This window comes from Bos grunniens, chromosome 14 (assembly GCF_055505025.1).
Source record: "Bos grunniens cultivar Pamir isolate PY7600 chromosome 14, Bosgru_T2T1.0, whole genome shotgun sequence".
NCBI lineage: Eukaryota > Metazoa > Chordata > Mammalia > Artiodactyla > Bovidae > Bos > Bos grunniens.
The window spans coordinates 63,403,702-63,420,198 of NC_141178.1; the positions used below are offsets into that span (position 1 = coordinate 63,403,702).

Here is a 16,497-nt window from a genome sequence, read left to right on the forward strand (position 1 = left end):
GGAGGATAAGGGGGCAACAGAGGATGAGGTGGTTGGATGGCATCACCGACTCAATGGACATGAATTTGAGCAAATTCTGGGTGACAGTGAAGGACAGGGAAGCCTGGTGTTCAGAAGTCCATGGGGTCACAAAGATTTGGACATGACTTAGCAGCTGAACAACAATAAAAGTTATTCCTATAATTATTTTGACTTTGTTCTTTTCTGTGGTTCCTTTGTCTTGGGTCTTATTGTTAATAGTATTTTCTTATATCCATAAAGATATTCATTATGCCTATTAAACATTTTTAATCTGTCTTTTCCAACAAGTCTATTTCAAATACAGTAAGGCCCCTATGTATGAATGAGTTACATTCTGAGAGCATGTTCATAAGTCCAATTTGTTTGTAAGTACAACAAAGCCTAGGTACCCAACTGACACAATCGGCTACATCATAACTACAACAGGTTTATAATGTGCTTAGTTGCTCAGTTGTGTCCAACTCCTTGTGACCCCATGAACTGCAGCTTGCCAGGCTCCTCTGTCCATGGGGATTCTCCAGGCAAGAATATTGGAGTGGGCTGCCATTTCCTCCTCCAGGAGATCTTCCCAGACCAGGGATAGAACCAAGGTCTCCTGCATTGCAGGTGGATTCTTTGCTGTCTGAGCCACCAAGGAAGCCAGGTTTATAATAATACTTTTCACAAAAATAGTACATTAAAAATCAAGAAAAAAAGAAAACATTTTTTAATCTTACAGTACAGTACCTTGAAAAGTACAGTGGTATACAGTACAACAGCTGGCAGACAGGTTGGCATCTAGTGAACAGGCAATAAGTGTTACTGACTGGAGGGGGGACAGGTTGGCCGATGGTAGAGGTGAAGGATTGTCAGTAACAGGAGACAATTGCACATGAGTGCAATCTCACTCATGCCTGACATTGATGGCACAGGTTCTGGTTCCTTGCTGGATTCAATTCTATCTACCCTCTTGAAAAAAATGATCCAGTGATACCTAGGTAGAAGCTCTTTTTTTTCTTGTCATAGATGACATGGTAGTCCTGGGTTACATTCTAAACAGCTGCTGCAACCTTCATGTAGCATTCTACATTCGGGTCCTGCACCTCTCACACTAATGGTGCCTCCTCAAATAAATAAAATCCCCTTGCCATTTCCTGCATCATGAATCTCTCCAGTTCTTCAGTTACCTCTTCTTTTTGTCTCTCTTCATCCTTTCTCTGGTAAAGTACACAAAAGCACAACCACTTGTAGAGAATGCACACACCAGACACATGAACTAACTTATGTGATTGGACATGTAAACACACATTCACATCATTGAAAGTTCATGACTTGAAGGTTCGTATGTAGTGGACTTTTTGTAACCTATAACATGCAGTCTGTTGTATTTCTCACGTGGGAGTCACACTCAGTGTGTAGCTGTGTGAACACGTGAGCTATTCCCCATGGTTAACAGCTACTCTGTCACTCTGGAACAGTGCACTGGAGAAGGACTGAGGTCCTAATGAGTTTAAGGAGAAGGGAGGGTGTCCCTAGAGCAGAGGGCCCCAGGCACCAAAGGGTCACTCTTACGCTTTCCTCAGTACTGGCTCTACTAGTCAGCTCCTATAGTCAGGGCTTCAACTGAAAGCCTTAGAAGAAATCGCTATGGAAGGATCAAGTCTCCCTAGTAGCAATGCCTCTGTCTTTGGGGGTAGAAGTAAGGGGATGGAGAGCAAAAGCTCAAAGGTGGATGGTGGGACCTACACTCCTATTGACATGGCCACCCTGAAGCACAGTGGCACCAGAGGAAGGTTATGCAGCATTTATCGTGAGGATGTGTGTGCGGTGTAGGAGCAGCATTTATCGTGAGGATGTGTGTGTGCGGTGTAGGAGCAGAGCATGTGGAGAGAGGCACTCTTCAAGTCAATCCTCTCACCTCCTTCCTTTATCCCCACCAGCTACAGATCACTCCAATTTCTCTGGTTTTTCTCTTGATTTTGGTTTCCGAAATCTACATTTTCTTGTCACCTCCCCAGTTCATCCAGGGTTGATTCTGGGGTGAGAGCCAGAAGCCTGTGGGAAGCTCCTGCTGGCACGGCTGGTGAAACCCACCTCAAGGGCCTTTCCCAGCCTGTCCCCCAGACCCAGAGTCAATTATCCTTACAGATCTGCCTTCCACTCTGCTCTCAGTTTTATTTGGGATCTTTCTTTGTCACTGACCAGAGGGAATTCTGAGCCACATTTGGGACAGTCAGTCCTGAGAGAGTCAGGGCCTGAAGAGTCTGTGAGAGGCCTTCAGTGAGAGGAGAACAGAGGTTTCCAAGCACTCTCCAGATGTCAGGGCTGGAATTCCTGTTCCACTATTGACCACTCAGGTGCCACAGACACATTACTTACCCAGGCTAAGCCTTGTGTCCTTAACTATAAAAAGTTGAAAGGTTGTTGCTGAGCCATGAAAGATGCCAGGATTCTTGGCCTCCAGAGGAGAGGATTTCAATCTGGGGCCAGTGATGAGGCTTGATCACGCAGAGCTTTTGTGTGATAAAGTTTTATTGAAGTATAAAAGAGACAGAGAAAGCTTCTGACATAGACATCAGAAAGGGGCAGAAAGAGTGTTCCCCTGCTAGTCTTTGGTAGGAAGTTATATATCTACTGCTGCTGCTGCTGCTGCTAAGTCGCTTCAGTTGTGTCCGACTCTGTGCGACCCCATAGACAGCAGCCCATCAGGCTCCCCCGTCCCTGGGATTCTCCAGGCAAGAACACTGGAGTGGGTTGCCATGTCCTTCTCCAATGCATGAAAGTGAAAAGGGAAAGTGAAGTCGCTCAGTCGTGTCTGACTCTAGCGACCCCATGGACTGCAGCCCACCAGGCTCCTCTGTCCATGGGATTTTCCAGGCAAGAGTACTGGAGTGGGGTGCCAGCGCCTTTTCCGTATAGCAGGCTGCTAATTAGAGAAAAGAAATGTCTCAAAACTCAGAGAGTGAGACCAGGCCCCTCACCCACAACATGCATTTTGAGAGAACACTGGCACAAGGTGAGCCATCCCGGCCATAAAATGATTGACATGAATGCTGACGAAGAAAGGCAGGTTTCTAAGCAAATACACAGTCTCATTAACATAGCTTAAGAGAACATTTGCATGAGTAAAGCACACTGGTTTGTCAAGGCAGTTCTGAGTCTCCGGCAGAACCAACTTGAAGAAAGACAGAGTCTAAGGTAAATACATAGTTCATTAACACAGCTTAAGAAAAATATTTCCATAAGAAAAAAGCATTGGTTAGCTCAAGGTTTGAGAAAAGTTAAATGTAAGTGGAACCAGGTGTCTTCATGGCAGCAAAGAATTTTAAAAGAAACATCCTTTTAATTTTGTATGAGAAGGGAAAAAAGTCTGACTTGTAGTTTGTTTCCTCCTGCCTTGAGAGAGAGAGAGAGAGAGAGAGAGAGAGAGAGAGAGAAATCTGACACTTGCAGCCTATTTCCTCCATTTGGAGACCCCTAGCCTTCCTGCCTGTTACCCTCTCAAAGTGACCAAACCTAGATAAATAATACTGTTGACTAAAAAGATGCACAATATGTGAGTTGCAAGTTAAATGATGTAGCCTGGGAGACAGTACCTCAGATAGCTCTGAGAGACTGCTCCAAAGAGGCAATGGAGAAAGGTAAACATATAAGATTTTGGTGAAGGGGGCATTCAATGCAATCAAGCACTTACTTTGCAAAAGGTTTTCTGCTAGTCAAGAGGAGCTGATGTCACCATGAAGGGATTTGGTGTTTTTCTAGATATGAAGAGATGCAAGGATTAAGGATCATAAAATCAGTTCCTGAAAATATCTAACTATCTGAAGACCTGTTCCACTAGTTTCCCTGGAGCACAGAGTGCCTCACTCTCCATCCTGAATTCCCCTCAGTAGGTGTTCAGCAGCAGCAGCAGCACAGGCTTCAATCTCCTCAGGGGCAGATGGCAAATGCTGTTGTTGTTGTTGTTTAGTTGTTGACAAAGGCTCTTGGCAAGTGCCAACTGGTAGTTGACAATACTGAGCATTGAACCTGATTCCAGGTAATAGGGAGGTGGGCTGGGATTGGGGTTTTGACTTTTCAGGTCTCCAGAGTGTCCAGATAATGTTTTTTAATCCCCTGAATTGGGGACCCAGGGAGCTTCAGAGAGAAGCAGTCACATCTCTCCATGCTCCAAACACAAACATGCTGTTGGACAGAAGTTTCCATGTTTGAGAAATCCAGCACAGCCAGCATGAGGCCTCTGTGCATTGAAAGAAAGGGACGTTTCCCAGGGCCGTGGGTGGGACTGTGGGTGGTTGAGACAGCAGATCTCACCTGACCTCACTTGCATCTCGGTCCCAGCAGCCCTGCTCTGCTATCTATAACTTAGCCCACTGTCAGGGAGGTCTTTCTCACTTCCAGACACTTCTGAACTGGGAACAAAATCTGTGTTAGTGGAAGCAAGATTCTGGTGACCATGTGTGTGTGACTTCCCCTGCTGTCACATGTTGGCAAGGGGGCAGGGCTATTTGGGTGACAACGGGTTTGGAAAGAATTTTCACAGACCACCTGATGGCACTTTGGACACAGTGGACTTGCAATGAATAGGGCTCTTCCCTGATCAACAAGGGTCCAGGCCGGGGGCTGTGGTTGTTCCTCTGAGAGCTCTGCTAACTGACTAAAATTCTGTGACCCAGATGTGCTTGCCAGGCACAGCTCAGGACATGGCTTATGGGCTTGGGGGTGGGCCACCAAGTCCTGGGTCAGCCCAACCTCAACCACTGCAGGGAACTGCAAGTCTACAGGGGGTTGGAGGTTGGGCCTCTGGAGACCATCAGAGGACAGGGCTGCGGGAACAGGGAAAACAGGCTGGAGCTGAGCCATGGAAGAGAGCTCTGACTGCTGACATGAGCCTGGTGGCCAAGGTCTCTTGCTCTTTACTTCAAATCAAGCCTTTCAAACACAGCCTCAGTGGCCTATCAGCTCAGGGAAGATCTTACACCTCTAGAGTGACTGCTATGCTGACTCTCAGTGATCTGCAGGCCCTGGGGCGTAACGTTTTGCCCCTGAGCTGTGCCAGCTCTTCTAGAAGACTCCTTGAGGAGGATTCAGCTCCAGATGAAGATCATCCACCTCTAGAGTGACTGCTATGCTGACTCTCCATGATCTGCAGGCCCTGGGGAGTAACGCTTTGTCCCTGAGCCCTGCCAGCTCTTTTGGTAGACTCACCAAGGGGTATTCAGCTCCAGATGTCCTGCCAGTCACTCAGTGCCCCTGTCTTTTCCCATCTCTGCCCACGGAGGAGCTCAAAGCACATTTGGGGTGGGGGTATGAGGTGGTTCTGATGACTCAGAGACAAGAGCAGAAGCTTCTCCCATTATTTTTATTTTATCAGGCTTGGAGCAGAGTCAGATTTAGGGAGGACTCAGAGTTGAACACATTTAAGTACAGCCAGTTGGCAAAAACGCAGATGGGCTTCTCAGAAGAGAGCCAGGGGGCCCCAGGTGTCTGTCAGAGCCCCATTGTCCAGAGGAAAATCAGCAGCAGGAGGAAGGTTTGTGAAGCCACAAGGACTAGGAAGTTCCTGGGCTTGTGGACATTGCCCAGAGAATTAAAGCCGAACAGAGCAGGAGGTTTCTCCTCAGGAGGAGCAGTTGAAGGGTCAGGATTGGGCGAGCTTTTCTGCTTCTCGGTGATCCATTGGTTGAAGTAGGAGACTTTGGTGAAGATGCCGGGGCCTATGGGCTTCTCACAGGGTGTGCTAAAGCTGGCCAGCCCCATCAGATACCAGGTGTCATTTAATTTGCAGACGAGGGGTCCCCCAGAATCGCCCTGAGGAAAGAGAGGGCATGAGTCATGCGGACCAACACGGAGATGGACAGGCATTGTTCAGAAAGTGTGAGGAGAGCACAGTGGAGTTTAGAAGGCCTCATGGCTAGATGGGAATATGAGTGAGTTGTTATCAGAATTACATGGGCAGTTTGAAAGGTCCAGACACAGGGTTCCCACTGTAAACCGTCTAGATCAAAATCTCAAGGATGAGGCCTTAGAGCTCATTTCATATCTACAAGAAGAAACAGGGGCACCCCAGGCTCAGGATGTGAGTCCTCTTCCCTCCCAACTCCATGTGAGAGAAGGTACCCTCTAATGTCCTGAAGACTGGCTGTGGCAGGCCTGGAAGCTGCCAACTACCTGCTCAGCCTAGCACTGCATCCCAACCATCATTTTTGTTGTTCAGTCACTAAGTCATGTCCCACTCTTTGTGAGCCCCACAGACTGCAGCCTGCCAGGCTTCCCTGTCCATCACTATCACCTGGAGTTTACTCAGACTCATGTCTTTTGAGTCGGTGACACCTTCTAACCATCTCAAGCTCAATCATACCCTTCTCCTCCTGCCCTCAATCTTTCTCACTGTCAGGGGCTTTTCCAATGAGTCAGCTCTTTGCATCATGTGGCCAAATTATTGGACCTTCAACTTTAGCATTAGTCCTTCCAATGAATATTCAGGGATGATTTCCTTAAGAATTGACTTGCTCTCCAAGGGACTCTCAAGTGTCTTTTCCAGCACTACTTTCAAAAGCATGAATTCTTTGTCCCTCAGCCTTTTTTATGGTCCAAATCTCACATCTGTACATGACCAATGGAGAAACCAAAGCCAGCTTGTTCACTGTCCTCTTTCACCCTCATCAAGTGGCTCTTTAGTTCAGCTTCATTTTTTGCCTTTACAGTGGTATCACCTGCTTATCTGAGGTTGTTAATAGTGGCAATCTTGATTCCAGCTTGTGATTCATCCAGCCTGGCATTTCACATGATGTATTCTGCATACAAGTTAAACAAGCAGGGTGACAATTTACAGCCTTGATGTATTCCTTTCCTAATTTTGAACCAGTCCGTTGTTCCATGTTCTGTTCTAACTATTGCTTCTTGACCTGCATATAGGTTTCTCAGGAGACAGGTAAGGTGATCTGGTAGTCCCATCTCTTTAAGAATTTTCCAGTTTGTTGTGATCCACACCATCAAAGGCTTTATTGTAGTCAGTAAAGTATATGTTTTTCTGGAATTCCCTTGCTTTTTCTATGATCCAACAGATGTTGGCAATTTGATCTCTGGTTCTTCTGCCTTTTCTAAATCCAGCTTGAACATGTGGAAGTTCATGGTTCATGTACTGTTGAAGCCTGGCTTGGAGAATTTTCAACATTACTTTGCTAGTGTGTGAGATGAGTGCAATTGTGTGGTAGTTTGGCATTGCCTTTCTTTGGGATTGGAATGAAAACTGACCTTTTCCAGTCCTGTGGTCACTGCTGAGTTTTCCATATTTGCTGGCATATTGAGTGCAACACTTAAACAGCATCATCTTGAAGTTCTTGGTTCATGTACTGTTGAAGCCTAGCTTGAAGGATTTTGAGCATTGTTTGCTAGCCTATGAAATGAGCACATTTGAACATTCTTTGGCATTGCCTTTCTTGGGGATTGGAATGAAAACTGACCTTTTCCAGTCCTGTGGCCACTGCTGAGTTTTCCAAATTAGCTGGCATATAGAGTGCCAGCAAACAGCATCATTTTTTAGGGTTTGAAATATCTCAGCTGGAATTCCATCACATCTACATCTAACTGTGTTCATAGTGATGCTTCCTAAGGCCCACTTGACTTCTCACTCCAGGATGTCTGCCTCTAGGTGAGTGATCACACCATCATGGTTATCCAGATCATTAAGACCTTTTTTGTACAGTTCTTCTGTGTATTTTTTCACCTCTTCTTAATCTCTTCTGCTTTTGTTAGGTCCTCTCCATTTCTGTCCTTTATTGTGCGCATCTTTGCAGGATATGTTCCCTTGGTATTTCCAATTTTGTTGAAGAGATCTCTAGTCTTTCTCATTCTACTGCTTTCCTCTATTTCTTTGCATTATTCACTTAAGAAGGCTTTCTTTTCTCTCCTAGATATTCTTTGGAACTCTACATTCAATTGGGTATATCTTTCCCTTTCTGCTTTGCCTTTTTTCCCCCTTTCTTCAGCTAATTTTGAGGCCTCCTCAGACAATCATTTTGCCTTCTTGCATTTCTTTTTCACAGGAGGCAAATTTACACATAGACATCACCAGATGGTCAATACTTAAACCATATAGATTACATTCTCTGCAGCCACAGATGGAAAAGCTCTGTACAGTCAGCAAAAGCAAAACCTGGAGCTGATGCTGGCCCACATCATTAGCTCCTTATTGCAAAATTGAGGCTTAAATTGAAGAAACTAGGGAAAACTACTAGGCCATTCAGGTATGACTTAAATACCTTATGATTATACAATCGAGGTGAAGAATAGACTCAAGGGATTGGATCTGGTAGACAGAGTGCCAGAATAACTATGGACAGGTTCGTGATATTGTACAGGAAGTGGTGATCCGAACCATTCCACCCGAGCTTTTAGATTTGATTTACTATGGTTTCTAGTTTTTCCTCAGTTTCTTGGTTAAACTTCTTTAGAAAATGCCAAACTGCTAGATGTGCTCAGAGGAAAAGAGGTGAGGCCTATGGCGAGGCTGGCAGGATGGCTGGAATTGAAGGGATTCCCAAGGGACTTCCAGGAGAATGTGAGGAACTTTGAGTGTGGGACACCAAGACAGGAAGTCACCTGCCACTATGGGGCACAATGTTTCCATCTCACAGGGCAAAAAGTGGGACCAAGGAAACACAGCACGCCTCCGCCCTTCTGTATTCAGCACATGTGTTCATCCAGAACATGAAGAGCACGTTCCGCAGGTGGGAGACAGGGTGACGATGCATGACGCGACACGGACAGCACATTCTCCATGGCTGCAGGCTCGGAGGTGACATGGAAGCGCCCAGAGGAGGGTCTGCAGAGAGCTCCTCTAAGCTAAGACTGCAGAGATGGGCAAGGCCTGACTCTGTGAGATGCAGGCAGAGGTGGCCTAGAGTGGCGAGCTCTGCCCCCAGCTCATCAGCCAGGAGCTGGAGGTGAAGGGAACACTGGAGGACACCCAGCAGGGAGGTGATGTGGCCTAAACTGGATTCTAAATGGATGGTAGGTTGGTTCTGGGGCTGGGTAGAACAGTCAATGGGAGGCCACGAAACCGCAGGGACATGATGAGGACACGACAGTGGCAGCAAGGGTAACGAAGATATGCAAGAAATGGTTGAGACTCAGAACCTGCCATACTGAGACTCTTCCTCTCTATCTACGGAAAGAATGGAGCAAGGCAAGAAAAGCAGGATGAGGATGAATGCTAAGGGGTGGTTCCTTGGTGGGTTGGTGTCGGGAGGAGGAGAAAGGGAGCAGGAGACACCGGAGGGGCCACCCTTAGAATCTGATGAAAAATGCTGCAGGCTGCACTGCTGAGTGGGTGTGGGAGGAAGTCTGATAGTGACGAGAAGCCCCAGCGAGGCTGAGGCCTTTGGTTATCTTGATAAAAGCAGTGTGGGGGAATGGCAGGTGCTGATGTTTGATGAAGTGAGCTGAGGTGAGAAAGAGAAGTGAGCAAGCAAGAGAGGGCAAGTGCAGACATCCTGCGATGAGCTCTGCTGGGAAGGCAGGCAGAGAATTAGGGCAGTGGGAAGAGGAGAGAAGGGTCATGTGGCATGTTTGAAGATGGCAGTGTGTTTCTGAGACAGAGAAAGCACTAGAAAGAAGGTGTGGGAGGAGAGGAGAATGTGCGAGGAAGCTGGTGGGGGCACAGCCTCAGAGAAGGACATGGTTCTTCTAAGGCTGACGTTGGCCATCCTCTGGCCTCTTCCCTTGCTGAACCTCAGTTCCCCCATCATAAACTAGAAGCACTGCACGGAGTGGGAGAAGGCATTGACAGAGCACACAAGCACTGCTGGACTCACAGCCCACAATTCAGTTTGAAATGAGGGCTAAATACTTGGATAGATACTACAGAAAGGCAATACACATATGAAAAAGACCTTGCCTTCATTATTCATCAGAGAAACACAAACTAAAAATGCTCGCAATGGTTAAACCCGAAACGTGGACAGTGTGAAGTCCTGGCGGCCACCTGGAGCAGCCATTGTTGGTGGGAGTGCAAGTGTGTCCAAGCAGGGTGGAAGGCTGGTCTCCAGTATCTAGGAGAGATGAACATGTGCACATTTTATGGTGTGGTAATTCTATCCCTAGCATTATGCCCAACTAAAATATGAACCCTTGAACATTCAAACACATGCACAAGGATGCCATCTGCAAGGGTCTCAAGCAGAAACTACCCAAATGCCATCAACACGAGAATGGAAAAAGAAAACAATGGTATATTCACACAACACTAAGCAGGTAACGCTGCACAGCAGTATGACACATAACAGAAACTCCACACAGGACAAACAGGACTCACACACAGAATGGTGACTGAAGGGGGCTGAAAGCGTGCCCTGCGAGATTCCATTTATGTCCTGACAAACATTTATGTCCATTTACGCCAAGGCTACTCTGGGGTAAAAGGAAGGGGTATGAGGAAGCCCATTTGGATGCTGGTTACTTGAATGTGTCAATTTCTAAAAGACACATCCAATGATACACTTGTAAAGTATGCCCTTTTCTATGTATTCTAGCCTTCAACAAAGCTTCTAAAAGTTATAAAGGAAATGGAAGGAATGGACCAGCACCCTTTGAGGGCTTCTGTGCTTCAGCTCTGATGCATCAGGCTGGGGTGGGCCTGGGAAGAGGAAGTCAAGGACTGGGAAAGGGCTCAGAGAAGACAGGAGAGGGGACAGAAGCCGCAGGAGAGGAGAAGCAGCCCGTGTCACTTACTCGGCAGACAGACTTTCCTGCGAGGAAGTCTGCAGCGCACAACATGCCGTCCTGTATAGCAATTGTTTGGTTGATCGTTTCTGGCGGTTTCAAAATCGATTCACAAAATGAATTATCCAAAAAGCCGACCTGTGCTTTCTGCAGTGTTCTGGGAGTAGGTAGGAGCTCTGCAGGTGAAGGGAGAGGGGTTCAGATGTAGGGTGGACCCTGAGAGAGACACTAGCTCGCTCCCTAACCTTCCTGCTAATAGAGATGCTGCCAGTTCTAGTTGCCAGGACTGGGGAAGCCTTCAGTGAAGATGAGGGGGAAGGATACCTTGCAGATGAAACAGCAAATGTGAGGAGCCCATGGTGGGGAGGATGAGGAGGGAAGTCATTGTGGCTGCAGTGGGTACACTAGGGGGTGAAAAAGATAAGGCAATATCATAGCCGACGAGTCTGGAGCAAGCAGGCCTCCTCACCAGGATGTGGAGCTTGGACTTCATTCTAAGCACACTAGGAAACCACAGAAGGGTCTGCTTATCTTTAAAATACAAGTAATCTGGCTGCCCTGTGGAAACAGAAGCGGAGGCATAAAGGGTGGAAGCTGGGTCCTGGCTTGGCCAAGGCATGGCAGTGCCTCGTGGTGCTTAGGCGGCTTGACAAACGAGGCATGGGTCTGCCTCTTAGAGGAGTGCATGTCTAGGGACACTGTCCATGCGGGTGCTACTTCTACATCTTGTCCACAGACCGGAGGCACCCTCCTGTGGCAGCACATTGTGCTCCTATGCAGTGCTTGCCCTGTGTGCCTCACATGTCACAGGGCTGGCACAGGCCCAGCAACTGTACCCAGCAGAGGGTACGGAGAGGGAAGGACAGTTGACAGCTGGGAGTCTCTTCAGTGTCAGCTGCTCCCTGTCCTGGTGGCTGCTCCAGCCTGTGACTTCCCTTCATGTCCCAACACCTACTGTCTTGTCTGTCTTGGAGAATCTTTCTTGCTTTGCCAGTGGTCCTTACCAAGTGACAGCCCATCGCAGGAGATGTCTTTAGAAATGGAGAGTTGGCTGTTCTCATGATGAGGCATTGTGACTGACGTTTGTGGCCAGGGGCAGGGATGCTGGCACTGGCCTGCACAGCAAACAAAGTCCTGCCCAAATGACTCCACTGAAATATGGTCTGCCAAACCATGACCCTACAAATCACGTCAAATTTACATTCCGCATTTTTTCACTCAATGTTATTATTTTTCTGAATCAAAGGCATTCACTCTAGCGCAAAATTCTCTCAGTCTAAAAATAAGCATGCCCAGCAAGCTGGCAGAATGGGTAAGCTTCACTTGAGTTAAAGGATGAGGGACATGAGATTCATTGATGTAAATGTTCTTAAGCCTTAAATGCTCCAACTTAACCTCCCTGGCCAGAAAGCAGGCCCACCTTCATTTCCTTACTGCTGCCCAAGCACCTCTACCTGCAGTGGAAGGTCAAGAGGTGTCCTGAAGGGGCTTGCCCAAACAGGACCAGGGAGTCAAGTTGGAATCCTGAGTAGCTGAGTCAAAGAGCTCAAGATCCTGGTTTCGAAATTAGAGATACTCAGGCTGTTTTGAACCATGGGCTGAAGGAAACTTGAAGCATGAGAAGGGCTAGAAGGGCCCCGCAGTGGTTACTGCAGTCCCCTCTCCCCCTCCTCAACCCTGGCTGTTTATGCCTGCCCTGCCCCCACTCACCTTGGTCATTGACCATCCCCCAGCCGGTTATCCAGCAGAGGATAAGATCGAGCAACTGGATATTAACTTCCGGGAGGCAGACGGTGCGGATGGAGTCAGAAAACTTTGCAGGCCGATACAGCTGCAAGAGAGTTATGTCACTCTCCTGGTAGTAGTGTTTGTTATAGTCAGCGTGGATGAAGAGTCGGTACACTGCTGCCAACTGACTGTAGGAAGTAGGTTTTTCTAGTTGATAGTACCCCAGCAAGATTTTGTAGTCAGATGGCTTATGGGACCTGTTGTGGGAGGCTTAGTTACTACCCATATCCTCTGAGTGCTGGCCCATCATCCTTAACCTGGCTGCCTACCTCCCATCCCCTCCTCCTGGTGACACACCACCACTATTCCAAAGGATTCTTCCTCCTCCTTTCCTAATATTGAGGTAGGTTTGATTGCTGTCCATAGCCTCAGGATATTTGTCCTCTGAAAGTTTCTGATGGCTTATCCAGCATGTAATAGAATCAAAGGAGCAGAGAGTCTTTGTGCTGGAAAGAAACTTTGGATACACATCAAACTGTAACCCTTCAGTTTAGATGAGCAGTCCCTTGGACACAAGAAGGTTAAACCAGTCAGTCCAAAAGGAAATCAACCCTGAATATTCACGGGAAGGACTGATGTTAAAGCTGAAGCTCGAATAATTTGGCTACCAGGTACAAAGAGCTGACTCATTGGAAAAGACCCTGATGCTGGGAAAGATTGAGGGTAGCAGCAGAAGGGAATAACAGAGGATGAGATATTTGGATGGCATCACCAACTCAATGGACATGAGTTTGAGCAAGCTCTGGGAGATAGTGAAGGATAGGGAAGACTGGCATGCTGCAGTACATGGGTCCCAAAGAGTTGGACATGACTTAGTGCCTGAACAACAACAAACCGCACCCCCTACAGTTTGAATCAGCAGATACTTGGCTCATTCCCAGCTCTGACCAGAACACTTGGAAGTTCCCAGGGCCAGAAGTGATTCTCAGCCCAGAATGATGCATCCCTCTCCTGCCCAGTCCTCACACACTGTTTTCTCTACAGGCTGGTCCTCCTCTGTTGACAGGCACTCAACAAGTCTTTGAACAAATAAAGGAGTTCATGGAACTGAACTTCTCCTTGCTGTTGGAACATGAGCAACTTTATACCCATATGTCTTGTTTAGACTGTCTCCCTAACCAAACTCCTCCTACAAGGCCCCTCCAACTTCAAGTCCCTCATCTGACAGCACCCACAGACTTCCCTTAACAGTGGTTCAAGATCTACTTTCTTGCACATTCTGGCCTCCCATCCTGTATCACAGGAGTTGGGCTTGTGTCTCACTTTCCTGGTAGGATCAGAAACTTCAAGATGGGCTTTGCATCTCCAGTTCCGCCTCACTGGACCTCACATGGGGCCTGGCACCTAGGGGTGCTGAATGAATAAACAGAACCAAAGTAGAATCTCAAAGCCAGCTGATGCCAGCAGCTCTAGACTCCTGACTTGGAGGGTGACACTTTCCACCTGCTCCAGGTACCCATCAAGCCCAGGATGCACCTGAGGAGCAGCTCACTCTCTTGACTGCCCTGTCCCATTTCTCTGGACAGAGGCCATCTGCTTTATGCATCACTCTTCCTGTGGGGATGGTGGGGACCACAGCTCCTCTTAGACACATGCTTCAACAAAAGTGACAAGAAGAGCTGGATTCCAAGATGCCTCCAGAAAGAAACTTGCCAGTCTGTGGAAGTGGTCAGGACCCAGGGAAGCCTCTAGCAATTGTGCTGAAGATGGCCTGTGGATCGCCTGGTGGGAAGAAGGCAAAATGTTTGTCCACACCAGGACTTGATGGATGCCCGCAGCTCTGGCAAGCCTTGGGACTATGGTTCTAATACAGAGCCTGAAGCTTGTGCCTTGCATGTGACCAGAGACACTACACATCCACTGCTATTTTCACAAAAAGAAGGTAAAGCCAAGATCTTGTGGACTCTCTAGACCCGGGCAAGATGTAGAAATCAGAGTCCTTGTTGAGTGGGAACAATATCTAACTCCTAAGTTCAGGGAAGATAAAGAATAGATTGGAGGCACTTAAAATGGAAGTAAAGTCTACTTCCTAGTATTTACTGATCATCACAGAGTTAATTTTCATTTAGCTATTTAACATGCATTACATGCAGCTGAGATAATGACAGCATCTTGGCAAGTATCACCAGAGTATGAAGGGGTGTCCCCAGAGGGAGAATGAGGCAAACAGCCCCTGTCCTGGGATTCAGACAGTCAGGAAACTGGAGTCTGGTGAGGATCAAGGATGGCCTTCCAGGGAGAGGGGACTTCGGAGTCAAAGGCAGGGGCAACCGCACACACAGAAACCCTGGGTGGCAGCAAAACATGATCAAAGCCTAAGAAAGAAAGACTAGGACAGCCTTCATCCCCTTCTGTCCTGCCCATCTGTGCTCCCTCCCCATCCCACCCAGCAGCAGGCTGTGGGGAAGACGTACATTTGGAAGCAGTGGGCAGCTGAGATCACCCAGTAGTCACTGATGAGGGAAGCTCCACAGATAAACATACCCTGGTAGAGAAGACCTGCTTGCCAAGGCCAGCGTTTGTCAACTGTATTCTTGCCACCAATGATCTTCCCAGTTACGGCAGTCTTCCCACATGCTGTAGAGACAGTCCCAGCCATGAGGCCTCTGTGTTATGGACGCCAACTTTGGTGCCTCCAAAGGTCAGTATCCATAGGACCCAGGCCACCACAGCCCATCCTCCCGCTTCAAGCTGGAAAATCCAAGAGCCAGGGTGAAAGGATTTGGCTCACATGACAAAAAGCCACCTAACTTCACTGGTGATGGTGCTGCTCTGGAAGCAGCCTGTAGATCCGGAGGGGGCAAGAAGGGAGGCAGGTGCAGAGGTGTTTATCAGCACACTAGCCAGGGCAGAGGTCCAGGTCGGGCAGTGGTCCAGACACTTTCCCAGACGTAGTTCACCTAACTAGCACACTGCTTTTGAAGTCCCAGAAACTGAAGCCTTCCAGGGTGATGCCACTGAGACGAAGTGGTGGCATCTCTTCTCACCCATCCTCATATTCTAGAGAGACTAGGGCCAAACAGAACATGCTCTGCTTGACAGTTCTCTCAAGCGGTACTTCCTCATTCTCCAAATGAAGAGAGTATGGGGGCCAACAAGGACAGGAAGTGCAGGCCGCTGGTCCTTGGACAGAGGACAATTGAAATCTAGCAGGAAGACCGAGCAGGGAAGTGGGCTATCACTTCCTCCACCTCTCATGCCCCACAGAGACTCAGGGACTCCAGAAACCAGTGGGCAGGTACAGGTCCTAACTGTCTGCTGTCAGGGATGAGATGGGAACAGCGGGGAGCAGAGGGAGGGGACACATGAGGGCAAGCGACCTTGACCCCCTTCACCCTCCTGCTTACTCACATGACACGGCAGACACTGGTGGTCCATCTGTGGTCCCAGCCACCTTGGTGTGCGGCAGGAGTGAGTGCAGGCAGAGCAGGACAACAGCTAGCATGCAGGCTACCTTCCAGCCTGGCCCTAAGCCCTCGGCTGCCGTGATATCCATCCGGCCGGTCCTGCATCTGCGATCTGACTGAGCTGACCTCGGCTCGCGTGGGCCCCAGGGCATGCTGGGAAACCGTCTCCTTGTGCGGGCCACGCCCGTGACCTGGACCGGACAGCAGGCACGCGGTTGGAGAAGCAGCCTGCCATGGGTGTCTGGAGGTCGTAGCCCCTGGTCCCTGGACGGTAGTCATCGCTGGGAGTCCCTAGCTTGATGGGGGGCAGCAGAGGGCACATGGAGAAGGCAATGGCACCCCACTCCAGTACTCTTGCCTGGAAAATCCCATGGATGGAGGAGCCTGGTGGGCTGCAGTCCATGGGGTCGCTAAGAGTTGGACACGACTGAGCGACTTCACTTTCACTTCTCACTTGCATGCATTGGAGAAGGAAATGGCAACCCACTTCAGTGTTCTTGCCTGGAGAATCCCAGGGACGGGGCTGCCGTCTATGGGGTCGCGCAGAGTCGGACACGACTGAAGCGACTTAGCAGCA

The 16,497-nt window shown here is 48.4% G+C and overlaps 1 protein-coding gene across 1 annotated transcript; it reads right to left on the bottom strand.

The window, feature by feature from the left end:
* Window positions 1–5,348: 5,348 nt before the first annotated feature.
* LOC147359551 (serine protease 40-like) lies at window positions 5,349–16,072 on the bottom strand. Its single transcript, XM_086337031.1, has 5 exons — window positions 15,865–16,072; window positions 14,928–15,090; window positions 12,436–12,710; window positions 10,735–10,901; window positions 5,349–5,811 (listed from the first exon to the last, which is right to left on the bottom strand). Exons 1-5 carry the CDS (start codon window positions 16,070–16,072, stop codon window positions 5,491–5,493), a joined length of 1,134 nt encoding a protein of 377 aa, XP_086193157.1. The 3' UTR covers window positions 5,349–5,490.
* Window positions 16,073–16,497: the final 425 nt, after the last annotated feature.